Source organism: Taudactylus pleione, unplaced genomic scaffold (assembly GCF_031769625.1).
Source record: "Taudactylus pleione unplaced genomic scaffold, aTauple2 ptg000216l, whole genome shotgun sequence".
NCBI classification, from domain to species: domain Eukaryota; kingdom Metazoa; phylum Chordata; class Amphibia; order Anura; family Myobatrachidae; genus Taudactylus; species Taudactylus pleione.
In genome coordinates, this window is record NW_028284618.1 from 3063788 (window position 1) to 3087772 (window position 23985).

General features: G+C 44.1%; 1 protein-coding gene across 1 annotated transcript in view; it reads right to left on the reverse strand.

Moving 5' to 3' along the window:
* SLC39A12 (solute carrier family 39 member 12) overlaps positions 1–17538 on the reverse strand; it is a 90521-nt gene extending 72983 nt beyond the window's left edge. The window contains exons 1-6 of the mRNA XM_088478642.1: positions 17272–17538; positions 14352–14636; positions 11482–11683; positions 8854–9059; positions 8101–8281; positions 2441–2613 (exon numbers count right to left, since the gene is read on the reverse strand). Coding sequence (XP_088334768.1) covers positions 2441–2613; positions 8101–8281; positions 8854–9059; positions 11482–11683; positions 14352–14636; positions 17272–17538 — 1314 coding nt within the window. The remainder of the gene's footprint in view (positions 1–2440; positions 2614–8100; positions 8282–8853; positions 9060–11481; positions 11684–14351; positions 14637–17271) is intronic.
* Between the last annotated feature and the right edge of the window lie 6447 nt (positions 17539–23985).

Here is a 23985-nt window from a genome sequence, read left to right on the forward strand (position 1 = left end):
GTGATACCTACTAATGTTTTTGGACCACCCTTTCATTATGTTTTAATTATGAAAGTTACAGGAATTTTGTGTGTTTGAAATTTTTTATTACATTGGTCGAAGTGCATCTAAAGTTTTCTTCCACAGCACCAGTGGAGGGTGTAAAATGAGTACAATAAAAAGTATAGGATGAGGTTACATTTGTTGGACCTCTGACCAGCCAGAGAAATGGGACAAATTCATGGGGAGGGAGAGGCTGTGCGCTCACCCATAAAGCAGCTGCATTTAATAAGTCGCGCCTCAGTCAGTCCGACTCCTGCCATTGGCAAGTGGATAATTTTGCACCCTTGCAGTCACAGCCATCTTCCTGACAGTAAAAACTACCTGCATTTCTATTGCAGATACTGTATGTACTTTTGCATGGTTGTAATACTTACAGACATCGGAATGGACATTGCTAATCATAGTAATCAGATCAACTTGGCTCAATTTTGTCTTATTAAATTAACAATAATAGATGGGAACTTTTGACAAGAATATAAATTGCTAGCTATATGGACTCAATATGCAATATCAGTGATTCTTGACAGATGGCAGCACTGCACACACCATAAACACAGGCATCATCGGCTTCAGGAATACTGGAATAATCCATCACATTGCAACACTTAAAAGCGCATCTCAGCTAGGGATGGCCATCAATGTGGTTACCATCAATGTTTACCATTGTCGGTGATATAGCAAGTGATCATCGATGGTTACCAACTATGCAATGGATGACCATTGATGGTATCACCAACTGATGGTCATTCCTGCTCTTTGACTGACTGGCCCTTGAGCCAATCAGAAGGAGGGGGGGGGGGTTGTCAGGCACCTCGTAAAAAAAAAAAAAAACATTTGGTTATCCTGTGCCATGTCTGTCCAGGAAGGATCAATTTCTTCAGAAGTTCCCCATTGCACAGAAATCATATAGGTAAGAAAATACTCATTCACATGCTCTATTTATTCACTGGAGAGAGGGACAGTGGGCATGCCCATCAGCTCCCGCAGCGGTGGGCATGTCCCAGCATGACGAAAACAGGGGAAAATGGTTTGCAAGCATGGCATTTCACACAACACCACCTCTGAGACATGCCTCTGAGTATGGGGGGCGTGCCTTGAGCATTGATGGATACCTTGGATGTGTCATGTGACCAGGAAGTGCCCTGCAGTGTTTAGAGATCAGAGCTGAGTCAGCAGCAGCAAGAGAAGACACAGATAGAAGAATCAATGGATACGGAAGCTTAAGTGTAATGAGGGGAGAATTACAGTGAGTAAGGGGTGAGACAGGCTCCCAGCACTCAGGACCTCATTCAGAGGCTGTCACACGGAGCGATTGGACGTAGTGAGCGATGTTTTTTTCAAGTGTGCATGCGTGTACATGGCAGTGCGCGTGAGCAAGTCTGTCTTTCCGACCGCAATCCTCTTGCTCGTTAGTCACTACGAGGTCGTAGCTGTGATTGACATTTCGTGCCGTTTGTGGGTGGTTACAGGGGAAGTTGCTTGTGAACGGGGTGTGGTGGTGCGCACGCAGGCTTAAAAAGGGCGTTTTAAGGGCGTGCATATATTACTGAGCGAGTCATCACACACGTCATCTCGTTGCAATAACGATGCTACTGCTCGTAGTGCTAAAGGTAGCCCAGGGTCTACCTTAAGCATTGCGAGTGCAGGCGATGGTTTCTCAATCGATGTCTGTAGGCAATTAACACTGTAACAGGTGTTAATCGTGCTGACGTAAGTTGCCGCCTGCGACCGACTCTGAATTAGGCCGTAGAGAAAGGAGGTGTGCTTTCATTGTTGTGGGTGTTTCCGCGCTTACGATGTGCGTTGCGACTGAGCGCTCGTTTTGCATATTCTCGATCACTGTGGTGCGACCGATCACTTCCGAGCAACCGCCTCTGAATGAGGGCCTCAGACCCATCTCCATGTATGCCTCCCCAGCCATTGACCTCACTGCACGTCACTGTCTAGTGCATTTTGCTTATTTGAAGTGAGGTATTATTATCATATCTTTTGTCATTTTCCTATTTGTCTAGATCCATTATTTATGAGATTGAGACTATTAGCCATATAATTAATTAAATATTGTATTTAATTAAATACAGCATCATTTGAGTATAATACACTCTATCATGTACCAGTAAATAGGTCTGTGTGCTCTGCGTGTTTCGTATTATTTGATTGTTTTCCAGGTGTCTTTACCACACCAAGCTGGTAATTGGTATCCATAAATATAAATTACTAGTTTATAAAACTGGCATTACAGTACCTGAGGAATAAGATGCAATAAGGCATCACCAGAGAGAGTCCCGACAGCCAGTCCCACAAACAGCTGTAAGATGAGTTTGTAGCTCTCCTCACAAGAACTGAAGATAATAAGAGTAGCACCAAGCAACAAGGCATAAAACTGGCGTTACAGTACCTGAGGAATAAGATGCAATAAGGCATCACCAGAGAGAGTCCCGACAGCCAGTCCCACAAACAGCTGTAAGATGAGTTTGTAGCTCTCCTCACAAGAACTGAAGATAATAAGAGTAGCACCAAGCATGGATCCCAGCGTCAGAAGCAGCACTGCAATTGTGCTGTACCCATATCCTAAGAAACATTACAAAACGGAATAATATCACCTTAAATTGAACAAGACAATCACAGTAGTTTGACAAAAAAAAAATCTTCATCATCATATTTCCAAAAAATATAAAAACATCTGATACTAAAGAGGAACCATGCTGCACTACGGCTGTTCTGTGGTAAATGAGACCCATGGTGGACTTTCCAGAGTAAAGAAATAGTCAGAGCCCCACTATTTCTTATTTCGTGTGGTACAACAGTCAATATTCAGACAGGGTTGCTGAGAGGAATTGGGGGAGTGGGTACTAATTAGCAGGGCCCGGGTTTGTTGGAGGGACCCAGTCCCACCAACCCTCCACATCCCCATAACGGTCAGCGGTAGCAGCCTCTCTCCCCAGCCCATGCTGCTGTAGACGGACCAGGGAGCCTGCTGCGCACAGCAGTTCCTCTACTTGCAAATAACGTGCGGGAATGGGGCGAGCTATCACACTGAACCCCCCCCTCCCCTGGATCTGTCCCAGGCTCCACAATTAATTTTTTCCTACTATCTATAGGGGGCATGGCCACGTCTGCACGGTCCGCTCTATATGCCCCTGTATTCTGAATGTTGAAATGGCTTTGTATGTACCAGAGATTACTGTGCCTATGCAGGTCTCCGGGAACATGGTTGTCACGTTATGTTCCTGAAGATGTCTCTACTTTGCATGCGCAAATCACTGAGATCACTGAGTCACTGCACCATTTTCCTGGTGATTTCGGTTTGCAGCACTGGCCTGGGACTCCGGAGAGGTAAGTATAATAATTATACGGGTGCAGGGTGTGTTGTGTGGGCCCCCCTGCATCCATTATAGATATGCCAATGTCTGCTTTCCAATCCTAGGACACAAGCTACTTCCACTGGCTTGTTAGTGACATGGGCGCTACCAGGAGAGGGCAACGATCCAAAAAAACAAACAAACAAGATAAGGGAGAATAGACCAAGCAGGATTCTCTCTAAGCAGAACAGACTAAGTATAAATTTACATTTAAGTTACTGCTCGTGGATGTACCAGTTTAAGAGGTCTATTTACTAAGCTGTGTTTTAGGAGACAAAGTGAAAGGAGATAACGTACCAGCCAATCAGCTCCCGACTGTCATTTTTCAAACACTGCCTGTGACATGGCAGGAGCTGATTGGCTGGTACCTTATCTCATTTCACTTTGTCTCCTAACACTGAGTAGTAAATAGACCCCTAAATGTCTTTAGGATGCATACTTAAGAGTGGTTCTATTAGGGATTTTGCCCTCTGTTGCAATCACTGGAAGGCAAACACAGCAAAAATAGACTTCAAAATAATAATGAATTGATCGCTATGCGGATCACACAGTCCGAACTCATGGTACTGATTCAAAAGGCTGGAATAACAAACAATGCAGCAAGCTGTACCTACTGTAAGATCTACCTTGTGTTTGTGTTTGTGTGAAGTAGAACTGGCCACACAGGTGTCAAATGTTTTTTCTTTGAATAACAGAGGGATGAACACCCTTTTTCACTTTATTTTAGTAAAAATAATGTTAATAAATAGAGCCCTTAGGGCTCTATTTACTACAATCCGCATATTGAATGCAGATTGTAGTGTGATATTACCGAGTGAATTCGCATTGCGACAGATAAAGCTCTGTCCCTGCAAATACCATGATTAAGTGCCCGCGCATGCGCCGACCGGTCGCCGCTGCTACCCCCCTGGCGCTAAGCCCCGCCCCTGGCACTAAGCCCCGCCCTCACGATCACGGACCCCCCCGCCCTCCCCCCTCCACCCCCCACGACCCCCCTCTCCCTTAATTACACTTACCTGCATGTTCCGGGCCTCCGGTGATGTTCTCCATTCCTCCGGTCAGGTGATCTCCCATACTGCACTGGGGCCCGATCACCTAATGACCGGGCAGCAGTGCACTATGGGAGACCAGCTGACCGGAGGGGAGTCATGACCGGAGGCCCGATCACCGGTCCCTGGAGTCAGGTATGTAAATTTTTTTTTTTACTATTTTTTTTTTCTTTTTTTTACAGTAATCAGCTTGCGGTCTGTTTAGACCACACAGCTGATTACAGGGACCGGCTCCCGGCTCTGCTCTCCCCGTTAGAGCAGGGCAGGAGGCCGGTAACCGGGGGAGACCCTGGATAACGTCACCTCCAGGTGACGTTATTATCACAGGGCTTTCCCCGGTATTTTTTCACATTTTATTTTTAGTAACTCTGGTCGGATCACATTTCCCATTACAATTATGGGAAATGCGATCTACTTTACTAAAAATAAGTCATACTTAGGGGTTGGAGTAGAATTTTACGAATTCTACTCCAATTGCCCTGTAATAACTATAGGTGATACTAAAATAATGTGAAAAGGGTGTGAAAACACCCTTTTCCACTTTATTTTAGTCAAAATAATGTTAATAAATAGAGCCCTTAGTCTCTGGGCAGATCTAATTTCTGCTGACTTTCCCACCCTCCCTTCCATATTGTGTCTTGTTTTTGGCTTTATTTGTAGCGGGGAAGAGCGTCTGTCCAGCGTGAAGCTTGTTGCAGTCTGGTAGTGCGCTCCTCTTCCATACACTGGCTCTCATCTGTATGGGCCTGTTTCTGTGCTGTAATGGGTGTCGGATACCTCCCACTTGCTTAAAGGGATAGTTGGCCATTGCAAGTTGTGGTGTTATTTGCTTAAGTCAAGTGAATATCTGGCCGAACTGTCTTCTGCCACCATACATACACTTATTAAATAAAGCTGACCATTTCTGAATGCCACATTTTTGTCTTGTCTTTATTTTTAGATAAGTTTTATTAATCTTAAGGTAAAGTAGTTTATGTATTATATGACCTATGAAGATAGGAGGTTTAATTGTTGATAGACCATTGCATTTCTGTCCAACCAAATCTATATGCAATTGAGGTACACAATTTACAATCTGATCATTGCAAATCTGATATACAGTACTTGTATCAGATTGTAATTCAAAGGAGCGATTACTGCACAAACATTACAATATTGATCTTACAGAGCAGAAAGACATTTAGCGGTATATTTACTAAAGTGGGTTTTAGAAGTGGAGTTGTTGCCTATAGCAACCAATCAGATTCTACTCATCATTTATCTAGCACCTTATAGAACAGGAGTAACCAAAAGGTCGATCGTGGATTTGCGACTGGTAGATCACGGTGGACATCCGGGAGCAGCCAGCAGCAGAATAAGAGTCAGGCAGATTCTTATTGGCTGCTGCACCCAGGGCCAGTTAAATGCAGTTAGCCAGCGCCGGGCTGGAGAGGCGCCGCTGCTGCCCACTCTATTAGCCAAGCGCCTGCTGAGATTTTGTTGCCAGCGGGCACCCGGCAGCTCCTTCCCTGCAGCAGCTGCCAGAGGCTGGAGCTCACTCCTGAGCTCCGCCTTCCGGTTCCTGCAGTGGGAACTATGGGAGAGACACCATAACGTCTCTCCCATAGTGCTGTGCGGGAGGAGGAGTAGGACGGCGGTGGGCGCAGGAGCTGCAAATCAGGTTAGTATAGTGTTGTTTGTGTGTCTGTCTTTTATGTGTAAGGGGCACTACTACTGGAGGCATTGCGTATAAGGGGCTATTCACAATGTGTGTCGTCCCTTGCAACGAAGTCACGCCCCTTTTTTTGCTTGCCACATCTCCTTTTTTAGCTTTAAAAGTAGATCACCAAGTCCAAAAGTCTGGCATTCCTTGTTCTAGAAGATAATAGCTAGGATCTAATTGGTTGCTATGAGCAACAACTCCACTTCTAAAAACCCACACTTCAGGGTTGCCTACCCTCCCAATTTGGGCGGGAGCCTCCCGATAATCGGGTGCACCTCCCTCCCCCCCGGAAAGGCAGGCAAGCCTCCCGGTGGCCGCCAATCCCCCCGACATCCCCCGCAATTTACTCTTAACCCCGGCTGCGAGGGCAGCCAGTGACGCGATTCGTGTCATTTTGGCCCCGCCCCCTGCCTCACAATGCCTGTATTATTGGCATTGTGTAGCGGGCGGGGCCAAAATGATGCGATCGCGTGACCCTGCCCCATGACGCCTACAAACGTCAGACACCCGTCCGGACACGCCCCCTTTTTCGGCCACGCCCCCCACTGCCCTGCCGATCTGGCTGCTCCCTCCCAGAAGGAGCAGCCAGAAAGTCGGCAACTATGCCACACTTTAGTAAGTATACCCTTTACAGTGTATATACAATTTAGGACAGCTGTTATGATTATTAAACTTTAGATGTGCAATTTCAATGTACACATTTTGATTAGCTTTGGATCAAAAAAATTTTCACCCACTACTAAGTTAGCCTTGCTCCATTCTTTTGGGGAAATGGGGCTTTACTCCTACACCAGTCCTTACTCTGTTCTTTTGAGCATGTATGGGAGCCTACTACAGAGATGGAAACATACCTCTAGTCCACCCACCCACTCAAATGTTGCTGCAGAGCGATTTTGTTGTATGACCATGAGACCTGGTGTCCAGATAATTCTGAAAACCAGATAAAAAAAAGTAATGTAATACATAGAGGAAATCATGGATCACCTCCTCCTGTTGTCATTGTGACAATGGCCGCACACGCACAGTGATATCAATGGGGGTGTCTCAAAGACAACTGCGTCGCCCAACACTAATCTGATCAAATCAAATACATCACTATCGGGCATGTTGGCAAATGCTGTCAGAAGATGACCGCAGATAATTTCTATGAACCTGCATGTTTGCACTCATTTAATAACGGCACTACCAGGCCCCAGTCATGCTGGAAGTGATCCGGCCAGTTGGGTCATGGAGCAAGGCGAACTGATCTTATCCATTCTGGTCACTATGAGCCTGTTTCAGAGTTGCCTAATTGCAGCCACGTTCTGTGCTGGAAACTAAATGCCAGTATCCCCCTGTATTCATCATTGTGGCCTGTATTAATGAGTCCACTCTGACCTCATTAATCTGCTAAAGTATCTTATTAGCGCCCATTTGCATCAGCCCGAATCTTGGTGTAAGAGATCCGTTTGAAATCAGATGGATCTCTGCATACGGTGACCTCTCACTAGCCCGCATTTCCATCTCCACACCCACAGGTCACTGCCGCCCTGGTACACCCACTCAGCAGCAAGCAGAGATAGTACTGATATTCGCACAACTCTGAGACACCAGAAATTGCAAGCATGGGCTGGCTCCAACGCCAGTTTGCTAAAAATCGTGGCCCCATCTGTGGAGGGATTTGCGTTGAATCAGGCTCTATATGTGTAACCAATTTTGACATTGGGCTTTTTGAAGGTGCTGGCACCGAGCAGAAGGAACGGTCCATGTGTGGTTGGCTTACGTAAAAAGAGGGGAATGACAGATGTAGTGGTCATTTTGCAGTATAACATATATATTTTCCATAAGGTGCTGCAAAGAAAGAAAATACCCTTATCCAGAAAACAAGTCCCAATAATTCCAGGTCACTCAACCCATACAGTATATCTTCATGATAGAGCAGATACAGTACATGACTAAGACTCACTTTCGAGAGTGGTGGGAGGGGGGAGTTGAGTACTTGTGTGGTCCTCTTCTGGGCAGGTGCAAGACAGAAGTTGATGAATAATAGCTGGGCTGATTTGCTTGAAGTGCTCCTGAGAAACTGGAGAGCGGCTGTTTCGCAGAACAATCTTCACAAGCTCGTATCCAGTAAAACAAATCTGGCCCTAAAAATATGAAAATAATTTCAAGCAGTGTAGAACGCTTCTTTTTCTAATAAAGACACCGCGGCAAAAGAAGTTCTGTCACTGGTGCCCCACACTTTATTGATTTAATTCCCTTTTGCTTTTGTCAAATTACTGGTTGAGCCCCACTGGAATAATGAGAGGATTTATGAGAATAATGGAAAAATGAGAGGATTCCAAGCTATACACCCTGGGAGCAACATTCAAATAATCCCCAACATAGGGACTAAGGTTGTCTAGGTACAGCCATAAGCATGACAGGCCCTTGAATCACTACTAGGTTTCTACAGCAGATCACAGGCTTTTGTGATTTATTTATGATCTGTAAGTTTTTAAAACCAACTCTTCTGTTTGTGTTAATTCCCCATATTTAAAAGGGAAGTGTATTTACTAGCTGTGTTATGCTAATAAAAGCACTGCCCTTCTAAATATCGGGCATAAACACAAACGGGTTGGGTTTTACAAACTGACACTGTAAATAAACCCCCTGTGTCTCTTTTTGCAGAGTATAATGTGCATATAAAATAGCGTAAATATATATATTGCAGTATTACCTGATTCCATCCTGCTGAGTGACCCTGGGACTTAGGGACATCATTGTGCCCGCTCTTTGGTTCTTCAGCTCTTTCCATTGCTGGGACAGGTAACTGTTCATGGTTTGTTCCTGGGATTACAAGACTTCTCACCTTCCTCCTGTGGTTGTGGTCTGCCTTGATGCAGGTCATTACTAATTTAAGTCTTCCAATAAGTTCATCTATATCTAAGAAAAAAAAATATGTCAGACATTGGTTAATAATGTTATTATTTTATCATATTGTTTAAATGATCTAAATATCTTAATTTGTATTATGCATCTGTGTTTTTATTGTCACCAAGCATAAAAAACTAACTAATGATACGATGTACACTGCTGAAAAGAAAAACATCCCCATTTCAATTGAGGGTAAAATAAATAAGAAGCCAACTAAACCAAAGTGACAAACTAGGGACACAGGGCCTGATTCAGACCCATTCGCTATCTGCGTACGCTCGCTGGATGCATATGCAAATTTGTCAAAGTTACGCCACGGGAAGCGAACGCTCGCCAAGGCATAAGCACGCCCACCATGTCTTAGTGAGCGGCCACTTTGTGTACGCCCAATCGCACAGGCAGAGCCGCCCACCAGCACCACGTCATCTCCAGGAAGTGTATTAAAACATTGGTACATCGAGCACCATCGGATGTGAACACAGTGCTTGAGGTAACTTTACCCTACCGCAAGCATTGCGAGGAAATCAGTGGAAAAAAAAGGCAAGTGACGTGTACTGTGACGCTGCCTGTTAATTATGCACACCTCTAAAACAGCGTTGAAACACTCAGGCACGCCTGCGTTCGCATCTCCAACCCCCCGTTATTAGTGTCCTGCCCCTGTTACCACCCACAAACGGCCTCTCCTGTCACTCATTACACTGGGCTGTCTTTGCAGGGCGAGCGAGTGGTTTGCGATCGCAGTGAGTAGTTTGCGCACACGCAGAATGAAGCATGCGCATGCACGTACACAGAACATCGGGCCGCTTGCGAGCGCACGCATATAGCGATCGGGTCTGAATCAGGCCCACAGTTCAGTCCAGGGTCAGACTGGGGTACAGGAGAAATCCCTGGTGGGCCCCACGAGGTTACAGGCCTCCATTTTTGCTGTCACTGTTCCCTCCTCTAACCTTAGTACCTCTCTCCTCCTGTCCCTAACGGCCACTGAGAGCTGTGAGGGGGGAGGGCCTCTTTCCTCCTTTCCCTAAAAACAGCCACTGTGAGAGGAAATGGGCCTCTCTCCTCCTGACCCTAGCAGCAGCCACTGAGAGCTGTGAGGGGAAGCAGGGTATTTTTCCTCCTGTCACTAGCAGCAGCCAGTGAGAGCTGTGAGGGGGGCAGGGTATTTTTCTTCCTGTCCCTAGCAGCAGCCAGTGAGAGCTGTGAGGGGAGGCAGGATCTTTCTCCTACTGTCCCTAGCAGCAGACTATGAGAGCTCTAAAGGTGAGGGGACTCTCTCCTCCTTTCCCTCCACTGAGAGCTGTAACAGGAGACAGGGGTTCTTTCCTCCTGTCCCTAGCAGTATCCATGGAGAGCTGTGAGGGAGGAGGGGCTTCTCTCCACCCGTCTCTAGCTGCAACCAATGAGAGCTATTAGGGGGCTGGGCCACTCTTCTACTGTCCCTAGCAGCAGCGTCTGAGCTGTGAAGGTAGCAGTGTCTCTTTTCTCTGCTCAACTGTGCAGTTGCACAACTGTGGAGACAGACATATAAGGTGAAATTATTTTAGATAGCCCATCTTCAATATAATGTTTGCTACGACATCAATAAAGAAAATTAATTGAAATTTCACTCACAGGGCTGTCAAGAGTGGTTGTGGGCCCAGGTACTGGGTGTGGCATGGCCAAATTAGGAAGGTGCGGCCTTGCCCACTGAAAATTTAAAAAAACTATTATATGTAGCGCCGCACACTGCACAGGAGGGCACCAGGGGCTGCTTAGCGATGGGCAGATCCAGGGGGAAGCCATCAGTGTGATTATTACCCCCTGAACATCATGCAGGGAGAGAGGCGACTGCTGCTGCTGCGCAACGGCAGCAGCCTCCACTAGCACACACAGAGGGGGTTTCTGAGTACCCAGAAACCCCCCGACAGACTGAAGAGCAGGCACCATCTTCTTAAGCCCCGCCCCTTGCAGCAAAATGCCGCACTTCACGGGTCAGTCGGGAGGAGGCGGAGCCAATATGACGTGATTCCATTAGAATCGCATCATTTGGCCCCGCCCCCTCCCGATTGACCCGCGAATCACTGCATTTTGTCGCCAGGGGGAAGGGCCTAATGACATGGTGCAAGCCTGCCAGGTCCCATCCTTATCAGGTCTACAACCCACAGATGCTGCAAGGTAAGTGTGTGTGTAATGTATGTGTGACATATGTATGTGTGTGTGTAATGTATGTGTGACATAAAGTAGGTGTGTGTGTGACATATGTATGTGTGTGTATATATATGTATGATTGTATATATATTATATAAATATATATATATATATATATATAAGGGGAGGCAGACCTGGCCCCCGACGGACCCCTCCAATAAGCCCAGGTAAAGTGTACCCCACCAATTACTCATATGTTATAAATACTGAGATATAATTTTGTTTTCTACTTTACATATCTCACCTCTAGCAAACAGCTCACTAGTTCTATTTAAGAATTTGAAAATGGAATCAGTAAAGAAGCTTGCATTAGGCAATATCTCTTTTCTGAAACAAATGTGCTGAATGGATGATGTGAGAATCACTTCGGCGAGTCTTGGAAGCATCAGTTCATCAATATTTTGCAATACTCCAAATGCTCTCTCGAGAGAATGGAAATCTGTACACTTGGAACAAGGAAAAAGCATTATCTTATTTCGTTTTCCAATTACAGTAAGAGACAATGGCAAAACTGGCAATAACATACATGTTTTTCTGTAGTTCTCAGTTTCGTGAAACTTTCCAAAGTTCTAAATATATGCTAAAATATTTAAAGACATAAAGTCGTTAAGTTTGAAAAATCACAATGCTTCATTGTCTCATATATTTTCTAGAGGGAAACAAACAATCTAAACTATTAAAATTGTCCAAATATATATTGAATTACATTTGTAACTAATAATGCACATTTTTGCTCCCCCTTCATTATTTATTAGCTGATTTGGCAATTAACCTTGTTGAAACTCTTCACCTAGAATAACTTTACATAATTTCATGTGCAATGAAGTTCGTTTTGGCACAGTGCATCCTCTTATATAATTCTGGATCCAAAGTAATCACACATAGGAAGATTTCTCTTTATCTAGAGTAGTATTCCCCAAACCTGGTCCACAAGGCCGGCTTCTAGTCCAGACATTAGAGATATCCCTAATTCAGCACAGGTGGGTAAATCAAAGTGACTGAGGTACTGTAATAATTTAGCCACCTGGGCACATGCATGGATATCCATAGTCCCTTTACTGTGAGTGGACCGGGTTTGGGAAACACTGATCTAGAGCATCTCGTTGCCCATTGTTTTTTCATGGGGCAATCAGATGCTTTAGAAATGCTGGAGGTCTATACCCCCTACCCTCCTTTGGTGGCAGTTACTGAACCCTACCTGTGGCTGGTGCTGAGCCTCTTTCACTGTGCTGCACTATTCTCCCTGCACTATCTCTATATTCTGGTTCCTGTGTGTTAAGAACAGCTGCAAACAGTTTCCATTGCTAACCACAAAAACAGGCTACCTAGAAGACCCTGCTGCAACACCAGCCTCTTGCCTTATCTCTCTAATACTTTCCTTATACATGCAGTGCACGGTGTAATCAAAATAAATAAAAAATGGGCAGTGAGACCCCCAAAACAATGTACAACCAGCTGAGGTGGTATACAGCTGCCTCCCTAACTAGCAGGGTCGAAACTAGGAATTTTGTCACCCGGGGCAAGGCCATAATTTGGCACCCCCCAAAAAAAAGTATGCAACATAGAGGACGAAAAGGGTGTGTGGTTTTGTGACACAGTAATGCCCCTTATAAAACATTATGCCACACATTAATGACTCTTATAACACATTATGCCACAGTAATGCCCCTTTCAACACATTATGCCACACAGTAATGTCCCCTGTAACACATTATGCCACAGTAATGTCCCTTACAACACATTATGCAACACAGTAATGCCCCTTACAACACATTCTGCCACAGTAATGCCCTTTACAACACATTCTGTTACAGTAATGCCCCTTATACATTAAGCCATAGTAATGCCCCTTATTCATTAAGCCACAGTAATGCCCCTTATACATTATTCCACAGTCATGCCCCTTTTACATTTATGCCACAGAAATGCCCCATATACATTATGCCACAGTAATGCCCCTTACACATTATGCCACAGTAAGGCCCCTTTTACATCATGCCACAGTAAGGACTCTTTTACATTATGCCACAGTAATGCCCCTTACACATTATGCCATAGTAAGGCCCATTTTACGTTATGCCACAGGCCCCTTACACAGTATGCCACAGTAAGGCCCCCTTTACATTATGCCACAGTAATGCCCCTTACACATTTTGCCACAGTAAGGCTCCTTGCACATTATGCCACAGTAAGGCCTCTTTTACATTAAGCCACAGTTAGGCCCCATCTCCCTTCTCTTACCTGCCAGGGCCATGCGGTGGGTGAGCTCGGGGTGGCACAGGGCGGGGCTGCCACATGCTGGGGAACTGTCAGTACTGCCGTCATTGTAATGTGGCGTAGCTCGCGAACCAATTGGAGCTCACGGATCGACAGCCTCTGCTGATTGGCTGCCGGTCCGCAAGCACTCACTGGCTTGCGACCGGCACCACATTAGACTGACGGCGTTTCTGTGCCTCTCAAGGCTGGGATGTGGCTCCAAACCCACAAGAGCAGCAACCTAGCCTCCCGGCAGCCTCTCCCCGACACCCGCTCAAGTCTGGCACCTGGTCACGTGCCTCCTTAGCCCCCCCCCCTAGTTGCGGCCCTGCCTAGAGGCTAGATAGCACTGGGGCTCCTGATGTAACCAATCATAAGTTTTGGGCCATGCTGACACTAAAAGAGAGCTCTGGCTACTCATGATGACCCATTTGAGCAGCGCAAGATAAAGAAAGAAGAAAATGTTACTTTTTAAATAAAGTGATAAACAAGGGGTTTTGGGAGTCATATAAATGATGTAGCCTGTGGAAAAAGGGGCATCTTGCTTTTTGCATCCTTCCCCCATTGAATCACTGACTCTGCAATGAGCAGCCTGGGGTTGGTTTTCACTGTAGCAGAGGGCACCAAATGTGGGGTCATCCTGTCACATGGAAGCCAGGACAGGTTAAATATTAGGGGATACACTGCCTATTTCTTCTTATTTTTAAACATTGCACAGTACATGAGGTCATTACTGTAAGTGGTGGAGGCATCTGAAAGACTGAATCCTGACCTTTACCATATAAAATGCAGTTTGTGCCTAATTCATATTCTATACATGATTATCCAGTATGTTTCATAAACAAGGAAGAATCTCACCCTTTGTCCATCAGATATTTGGAAATGGTGCTTTGTTTTTAGTAGAAGATCCTCCAACTCGTTAGCAGACAGATAATGACAGTCTTCGTCTTTGTGTAGGTTGAGAATACTGTTGCGGTAGAACAGGTAGTCCATGTTGAGAATAGCAGTTTGTGAAGAGCAAAAGTCTTTTTTATTCAAAATGTAATACAACAGAATGACTGATACTTTCTGCAATGTATCATCATCTAATTTATTCCCAAGCTCTTTTCCGGCCATCAACAGAAGAGTATCAGCTTGAAGACACTAAAAACAAAATAATAGACAGAAAATATAAAATGTGGTATGTTGTCCAGTATGAGATAAAGTAAATTTTTTTTTGCCAAGGAATAGTTGAATTACGTTATTGTTACAGGGAATGATGTGGAATTAACAATGAAAGGAGGAAAAAAACTTCACAGGGAAATCGCGTCACCGCCCTCTCCACCCAATTTTCGGGAGGCTCCTGGCCGAATCAGGAGGGTAGATAAGTATGTCCTATATGTATTATGCTCTGTATGACAGAAGAGTTGATGATACTATGGGCATGATTTAGAGTTGGCTGTGCATTACTGTAGAATTAATATGGTAATGCAGCAGGAGGCATCTGGTGTAAATAGACGCTTCCTAGCGGCATCGCAGATCCAAGTGCTGCGTCCTAAGACGCATCAGATCTTCTGCGATATCATCAGCAATCGGCAATCTGAGTACTCAGATTGCCCCTCGCAGCTCCATAGCTGAGGTCAGGCAGTCTGTGTCGGAGGAAGCAGACCCTGGCTTGGCCACGCCTACAAATCTCACAGAGGGACCTGCACATGCACAAGTCTCTCACAATCAGAGTAGTACACAAATCATCGGGTTCACGTACTACTCGTAATCAGGTCCTTTGTTTGAAATAAAATATAATCATTCGATTCACGAAAATAAATGTTTTTAAAAAAATTCTATAATGGTGGATTTGTTACATTTTGTAAAGGACTGTCACACCATCACATCATGGAGCCGATTCTAAATCGGGAGCAAAGCAAAACAAAAGCAAATAACTTTGCATCTGGAGCAAACCATTTTGAAATGCAAAGGGTGCAAATACATTTATTTAATTTATCTTTTTGCATGCGGGGTACAGGGGAGGATCTAAACTGTGCTTTTAGGGTGGCGATATAATGATTAATTCTGACTCCTCCTCTTTCCTGTATTGGCACCTCCCCTTTCTGGTCCCAACTCCTCCCCTTCACAGGGTTTTTTTTTGTGGCCACATTGATTATTACAGTGTATATATGTTTATGTATTTACTATGTGTGAATACACAGTTTTTTCGCCAGCAGCCATTTCTCTGCTCCCTTCTCCCCCAGCCATCCCCTTGCTCTCCGCCACTCTGTGCAGGGGCAGAAGCAGCTATTTTCCTGCTCCCCCCTCCCCCAGCCATCTTCTTTCTTCCCCTCTCCCTCTGTCCAACTGCAGCAGGAATCATCTCCCCCTCCCCTCAGTGCAGGGTCAGAAGCAGTGGGGTAGGACGGAGGCTGTAACATCTCCCTGCACATTGTCAGTAGCGCACTAATGCCACTGTGCGGGGATGATAGTCACCGGTCAGTCCTGCAGCAGTAGCAGGGTGCTGGGAGCCGGCTCTCTCCCTCCTCAGCTCCCCGGTGACAGCCTGTCACTGACAAACCCCCTTAGACAGGGAGCGCATTACACAGGCTCCAATCATAGCACAGGCAGAGCACAGCTTCCGACTCAGAATCAGCCACCAGGTCTATATGTAACGGTCGATCTGCGCAAGGCCTCTACAGTGACCTTAGTAACTGTGCACTACTTATTTTTGCTGCTATATTTAACACACACCCTATTCATGTCGCTTTAGCCAACACTCTGCGTCAATACCTCATTATTTTTTATTGGGAATAATCAATAGATGGCTGTTAAACATCAAATGTCAACAGGGGTGTCGAGAGGGTGGGACATACAGACTGCCAGGGCCTGATCCTGTCTGGGGGCCCAGGTCAGCTTGAGTGGTGGAAGTAATCTGCCACCTAAACATTGTGGCCCAAATAATGTGCCTAACTTACCTTTATGGCAAAAGCCTGTGTGATAACTAGTGGTAAGTACTTATTGTGTTAGGACAAGATTAAATTTACAGCCAAACACATGAAAAACAAAAACAAAAAATGTGTGAAACAGTGAATTCAAAAGAAAGACATAAAAGCGTAAAAAAAAATAATGATGTTTATAATTTAGAGTTTTCAATTATTTTATTTGATTTCTTTATTTAACATAGCTGTAGCAATAAACTTAGTGCAACTGGAATGAAAGTTGTAAAAAAGTTTATTTTCTTTTAAACATATCTACCATGTAATTTAAAGATTTAACCAACGTGCCGTAGAAGCTCAGTGTTGCATGACTGTAATAGATAAAATATTCAGAACACGTTCGCTGACACAATTAACTGTGGTGTGGCGAAAAGAATCCCATTGGAATATTAATCGTGTGGGGATGTACTTATCCCCAACTAAACTCACTCACACTCACTAGCATCATTTATTTTACATAATATTTTTACTTTTTACATTTATTAATTTACAAGGAAAACTAATATATGATATACTTTAATTTTATATATATATATATATATATATATATATATACATAATTATAATATAATTTAAAAATAATATATATTTAATATATGTATAGTTAGTTCGTATGGGTTAGGGAATTAAATAAATAATATGTTGTTTTGTAATAAAAAAGCTATTTTTAAGAATAAACACCCCAATGTGAAATACTAAAGGAATTAAACATAAGATTAAAAAAATATATATATTTTTTTAAAACAAAAGATGAAAAATATTAAATATGTCTTCCACAAACATTAGTCTCAAGTAATTTCAATGTATATACTGACCCGATTACATGTTTGCTGCTTGTCATTTAAATTGCCAGGACATTCAACCACTTCCAGCAACAATGTTAAAATCTCTTTTGAGCTGTTCCTGGGGAGCTCCGTCTCATTTCCAGGGAAGAAAGTATGAAGAGTTGGCAAGAGCCCTCTGTGGCTGTAGGTCTGGTTGGTCTCCTCATGGCGGGATTCAACACGCGCTTCCATGAGGATGAAACCAAACAAGAGGAAAAATATAATTATCCAAAAAGGATGCTTCCTAGAATTCCACATTGCAGTAGAAAACTAAACATCCGCAGCACATACAAATCGCAGCCTCACTAGTGCAGGACGAAGACCTTAAAGGATAATACAAACAAAAAACCCTGCTAAGTAGAATGACTGCAATGTGTTTTGAAGGAATTTATTAATTGGTTCGCTAAGCTGATTTGCAGTGACAAGCTGCTTCTACACAACGGGGGTCTGTGCAGAGTTTGCAGCGTGAAGCAGCCAGGCTCACAGCCATCACGGCAATGAAATGGGGCACTTTCTGTCAAGTTAACTTCAAATCGAAACTTTTCAATTGTCAATGGAAGGGAAATAAAATATATAAAATACAATACAATTATTTTAATTGATTGAAAACAGTAAAGTTTTCAACCCTTGCCACAGAAGAGCTATTGTAGCACAAATTGATGAAAAAGTGAATGCTGGCTATAATAGAAAGATGTCAGAACACACAGGGCCTGATTCAGAGCCGGACGCTATTTGCGCTCGCTCGTTCAGAAAAAGGGGCCGGCTATTTAAATTGAGCGCTCGCTCTTTGCGGTCTGTTGACGCCTCTATGTCTGAGCGAGCGAACGAAACATGCGCTCGCTATTTTGTAAAGACACCCCCTGGCCGCTCGCATCCTATGTCATCTCAGCTATTTATTTGATTAATCGAGTACATCGAACGGCGTATGAACTGCTCGCTATTCTTGTGGTTGGTTTTTCCTACCGCAATCATGCGAACAGTTCAGGCTAAGAAACAACCAAGTGACGTGGTCGATGACGCTGCTTTGTTAATTATGCACACCCTTAAAATGCCCGTTTTGACTGTTTGGCACGCCTGCGTTCGGATCACTACTCCCCGTTTTCAAGCACCTTCCCCTGTTACCACCCACAAATGCCTCATCCTGTCACTCAAATTAGCAGGCACTCGCTATTTTGCGAGTGCTCGATTTCCGACCGCAATGACTGGTTGGCGCATGCGCATTACGACCCATACGCATGCGCAGATGTGCGAACATCGCTCGGAGCGAACAAGTGGCCGCTTACGAGCGGCTCTGAATCAGGCCCACAGTACTTTGCAGCTTTCTGCATATGGGACTACGCAGCCTCAGACCCATCAGAGTACCCATGCTGACTTCTGTCCACAGCCGAAAGCACCTACAATTAGCACGTGAGCATCAGAACTGGACTATGGAGCAATGGAAGGAGGTGGCCTCGTTTTATGAATAAGATGAAATGCCCCAACTAATATGCCACACAGCTGAGAACCAAAATCATAATGTACCTCATAACACTGCCCCAATTCATAGTATGCCACACATCTGTGCCATAATTTTTTTCTTTGTAACACAGCTGAATCCCCAATTCATAATTATGCTACATATAAATGCATCCAATACATAATATGCCACACATTTGTGCCTCCAATACATAATATGTCACACATTTGTGCCTCCAATACATAATATGCCACACATTTGTGCCTCCAATACATAATATGTCACACATTTGTGCCTCCAATACATAATATGTCACACATTTGTGCCTCCAATACATAATATGTCACACATTTGTGCCTCCAATACATAATATGTCACACATTTGTGCCTCCAATACATAATATGTCACACATTTGTGCCTCCAATACATAATATGTCACACATTTGTGCCTCCAATACATAATATGTCACACATTTGTGCCTCCAATACATAATATGTCACACATTTGTGCCTCCAATACATAATGTCATACATTTGTGCCTCCAATACATAATATGTCACACATTTGTGCCTCCAATACATAATATGTCACACATTTGTGCCTCCAATACATAATATGTCACACATTTGTGCCTCCAATACATAATATGCCACACATTTGTGCCTCCAATACATAATATGTCACACTATTGTGCCCCAATACATAATATGTCACACATTTGCGCCTCCAAAACATAATATGCCACACATTTGTGCCTACAATACATAATATGCCACTCAGCTGTGCACTAAATTTATTGTATGCCACATAGCTGTGAATGTTGCCACATAAAGCCCCCAAATACATATGCCACACATTTGCCCCAAATTCTTTATATGTCATACAGCTGTGTCCCCAATACATTACGCCATATATATCTGCCCCAATACATATTTATGCCACATGTTGGTGCTCCATTATATGACAGCACCTAATACCCCCACACACACTAACCCTTTCAGCACACATTAACACCAGTGCTCATTAACCCACACATGCACTTCCCTACCAGCACTTGTTAACCCTCCCCCCCAACCCACACACTTGACCTGCTAGCACTCATTAAACCCCCCATACACAAGCACTTACCTTGCCAGCACTCATTAACACACAGACATTGCCAGTGCTCATTAACCCATACACACTCACTCTGCCAGCACTCATTAAACCCCCGACACATACACTCGCCCTGCCAGCACTCAATAAACTCAACCCCACTCACACACATTAACCCTGTCTGTACTTATTAACCCCACACACACACTTACCTTGCCAGCACTCATTAACACACACACATTGCCAGTGCTCATTAACCCATACACACTCACCCTGCCAGCACTCATTAAACCCCCGACACACACACTCGCCCTGCCAGCACTCAATAAACTCAACCCCACTCACACACATTAACCCTGTCTGTACTAATTAACCCCCCACACACACTTACCTTGCTAGCACTCAATAAAACCAAACCCCCGTCCTCCACACATTATCCCTGCCAGCAGTCAATAAAACCACGCCCACCACACACACATACACAATCACACTAAAAAGAAAATGGCTACTTGAATATACAAAATGACAGCAAGCCAAGGAAAAAAAAAACACTTGCAGATATCAGCAACCTAAAGTACGCCCTGGAGCTACGTGTGTGTATATGCGTACATATATCAACACTAACATGCATACAACCAGCAAAGGAACTTACAGCGTGTGTTTATGGCCCACAAGTGGACCAGGAGGTCCGGGGTCTGTCGCCTCAGATCAGACCACCGCCGCTCCAGCTGGATGATGGTGCGGCGACAGCCTATGTGGCAGAGTTGCCTCCGCATATGCCTGCATCTTAGGGGTGTTCCTAATAAATGGGGCCGCAGGCCCCAGTCACCGGTCCATGACTTGCACTAGAATACGCAGCGACCTGTGACTGAAGCTTGCGGCTCTCATGATGGCAATGGCAAATAATACAGTGTGCATACTTTATATAAACTCTGGTGATATCTGATTGGCTGTCCCCATAAAAATGTCTGCTTATGACAGTAGTTATTGTTTTATTCTAGTTACAGATAACTCCAAATGTAATTACAATCACCATACAGCAGGTGTCTTACCCAATGCCAGAGCAGCCATAAGCATGTGCGGCATAATGGAGATCCGATGGAAAGTGGGTCTAACTTGGATGGATGGTTTTATAGGCGTATGTTAATTTCAGATATACGCATATTGATTGCATATGTAAGCAGGCGCTTTTCCATGTGTTCGCTTATGCCTATAATTTACACTGAGCTGGTTTTAGAGCTTTGGCAGTCGTGGAGGAAGAGTGTTACTCTGTGGATGACTGCTGTTCACTGATACCCAATTTTTTGGAAGATATTTGGAAGGGAAGTGTCAGATGAAAATCTGCATTTTTACACACTTGCAGATGTGGATGGTGATACTGTGGCTGTGGCTACACCAAATGTTCCTCCTCCACCTCCTCCTCCAAACACATCACCTCCGAATATGTCTGCCACAACTGCAGATGATGATTCAGCATCATCAGATGGCAAGATACAAGATCCAAGTGTTAGTGGAAGGGTAACTAATATGTTTATACAAGAGGCACTTACCAGATTTTATAGTGGGACCAATGTTCCACTTATAGCTCATGGACAGACCTGGCTTGAAATTTGCAACAAAATAAATTCCGAGCACTTCCAGGATTATACAACAACATACCTGCGGAAAAGGAAAGAATTTTTAAACAACAATATAACACCCCAAAAAAAATAAAAAATAGTCTCATACCTGTACATTTAAAAAATATTTTTTTTTGTTCCTAATTTTAATATAATATAAAAAAAATTGTTGTTAGAAATGTTAAACAGTCAACTTTTAACATACAAAGAAAATGATTACAATTTTTCTTCCCCCCAAAAAACCACCTATTAGATGGAGTGACCTACGCAGCCGACTTCGTACAAAGATAAAATTCTGGATCAAGCACCAAAAAGGGCCAGGGGGTCCCCTCCCTAAGATCTTGCAATTGAACTGAAAGGATTTAAAACTTTTGGTTACCTTGGAACGGAGGTTGTTGGCAGATGCAGACCTGTTACATGCGGTGTTGCCTGCCAAAGATGCACCCATGGCCGAAACTAGGATATCTGTCACCCGGTGCAAGACAGCAATTTTGCGCCCCCTCCCTTCCTGTACCTAGATTTTGTCCTTGCTCCTCCATAAGGCAGTGCACTAGTCAAATGTCCCTGGTATAGTGACTTACATTATTCAACACACCATAATGCCCATTACACATTATATGCTCCTTGCCAGGGGGTTTCATGCTCCTTGCCGGGGCTTTCATGCTCTTTGCCAGGAGGTTTCATGCTTGTTGCTATGGGGTTTATGCTCATTGCCGGGGGTTACATGCTCGTTGCCATGGGTTTCATGCTTGTTGCCAGGGGGTTTATGCTCGTTGCCAGGGGGTTTCACGTGAGAAGATGTAGCTTTCAGCATCTTCTCCCAGCACTTGCGCTAGTCCACATGGATCTGCTGAAAATGGCAATCCAAAAATGGCCACCGCCAAGGAGGAGACAGACACTAGAGGTCCAGTAAGGACCTCTAGCATCTGACTCCACCTTGGCGGCGGCCATTTTTGGATGGCCGTTTTCTGAATCTGCAGCCCCAAGCCACCGTGAGTCAGCCCTTTTTCACCCCCTGCATTCCGGCACCCGGTGCACGTGCGCCTTTAGCCCCCCCTAGTTGCGGCCCTGATGCACCACATGCTGTGTCTGGTAAGATTTTTTTTTAAAGGACTGTCTCTGTATCTGTCTCTTTAGGTGTCAATTCCAAAATTGTTTTTGTAGGCGATGTTGAGTCTGAAAGGCTGCAGTCGGATGGGGGGGCACAACCTCCATCATCTATGTCACCCCCACCCACCACTGCCACCCTTGCCTAAGTCATCGATGGGCTTAGGCTGGCAGTGGACCGACACACTGTAGCCATTGAGGACATGCACAAAACAAACCAGACCAGCATGGGGGAGCAACCTCACTTCTAAGGGAAATCAACCAAGATCTCAGGGAGATAAAAGAATGACTTCCTGGCCCAAGTGAGTGCTCGAAGGAGGTGGACCAGTGCCCTGCCCTGGCAGGAACCAGCTATGGCCAGGGTACACAACGGTCAACCCGGGGCCAGGATTTTTCTTCTCTAGAGTTGGCAGCAAAGCGTCAGTGCCCAGAAAGATTTTTGTTGCAAATTTCAAACCAGATCTTTCCATGAGATTTTGGAACTTTTGCCTATAATTAAATCTGGTTATTGCCTCTGTAATGCATATCCATCCTACTAATACTTAGAACTTGTATCTTGCAAATATATGATTTGTGTGTTTATGTTGTGGCAGACACATTTGGAGGTGATTTTGTTTATGGAGGAAGTGAAGTAGGGACATTTGGTGATACCACAATTGTCACACATCTGCAAGTGTGTACCCCTTCCAAAAAATCGTGTATCTGAAATTGTCCCTTTTTTTCTCCTGTATTATTATTATTATTATCATCATTTATTGTGTTTGTTTGTGAACTCTTCATTTGTTGACATTATGTTTGTTTTTAGCGATAATAAATTATTCCAAACTTAAGAAAGAAATCATATGTCTGTGATTGTTATTTTAAACCCCCCACCCCCGGAAAAAAATATGCATTACTAACAATTTTGATAAATTCAATAGTGTATTTATTAAGTGGCCCAACAGCTGCTGTGGAACTTTACATCCAAGCATGGCCTGCCACAGTATTGCTATTAAGGCTAGATATGTGCGCCAACCTCTGTGTTTTGGTTTTGGATCTGAATCTCCCCTGGTTTTGGATTTGGATTGTTTTGTCAAACCCTCACCTCTGTGTTTTGTTTTTTGTTTTTGGATTTTTCTTAAAAAAAAAAAAAAAAAAAAGCTACATCACATAAAATTAGCCTGTTTTTGTTCCTACAGTATTATTAACCTCAATAACATTTATTTCCACTCGTTTCCAGTAAATTTTGACCACCTCACAGCTCACTATATTGTTTTCATCCAGTTTAGGCCCAAATTTTGCACGGCTAGCTGGTTGACTAAGCTATGCGGCAGCAGTGGGTGGCACAAAAACGTGGCAGTTCAACTTCTAACATGGAACATCAGGAAACAAATGTCTTTATTATTCAAGGCCTGAGGGAGTTGGAGTATGTATGTAGTTGAAGACA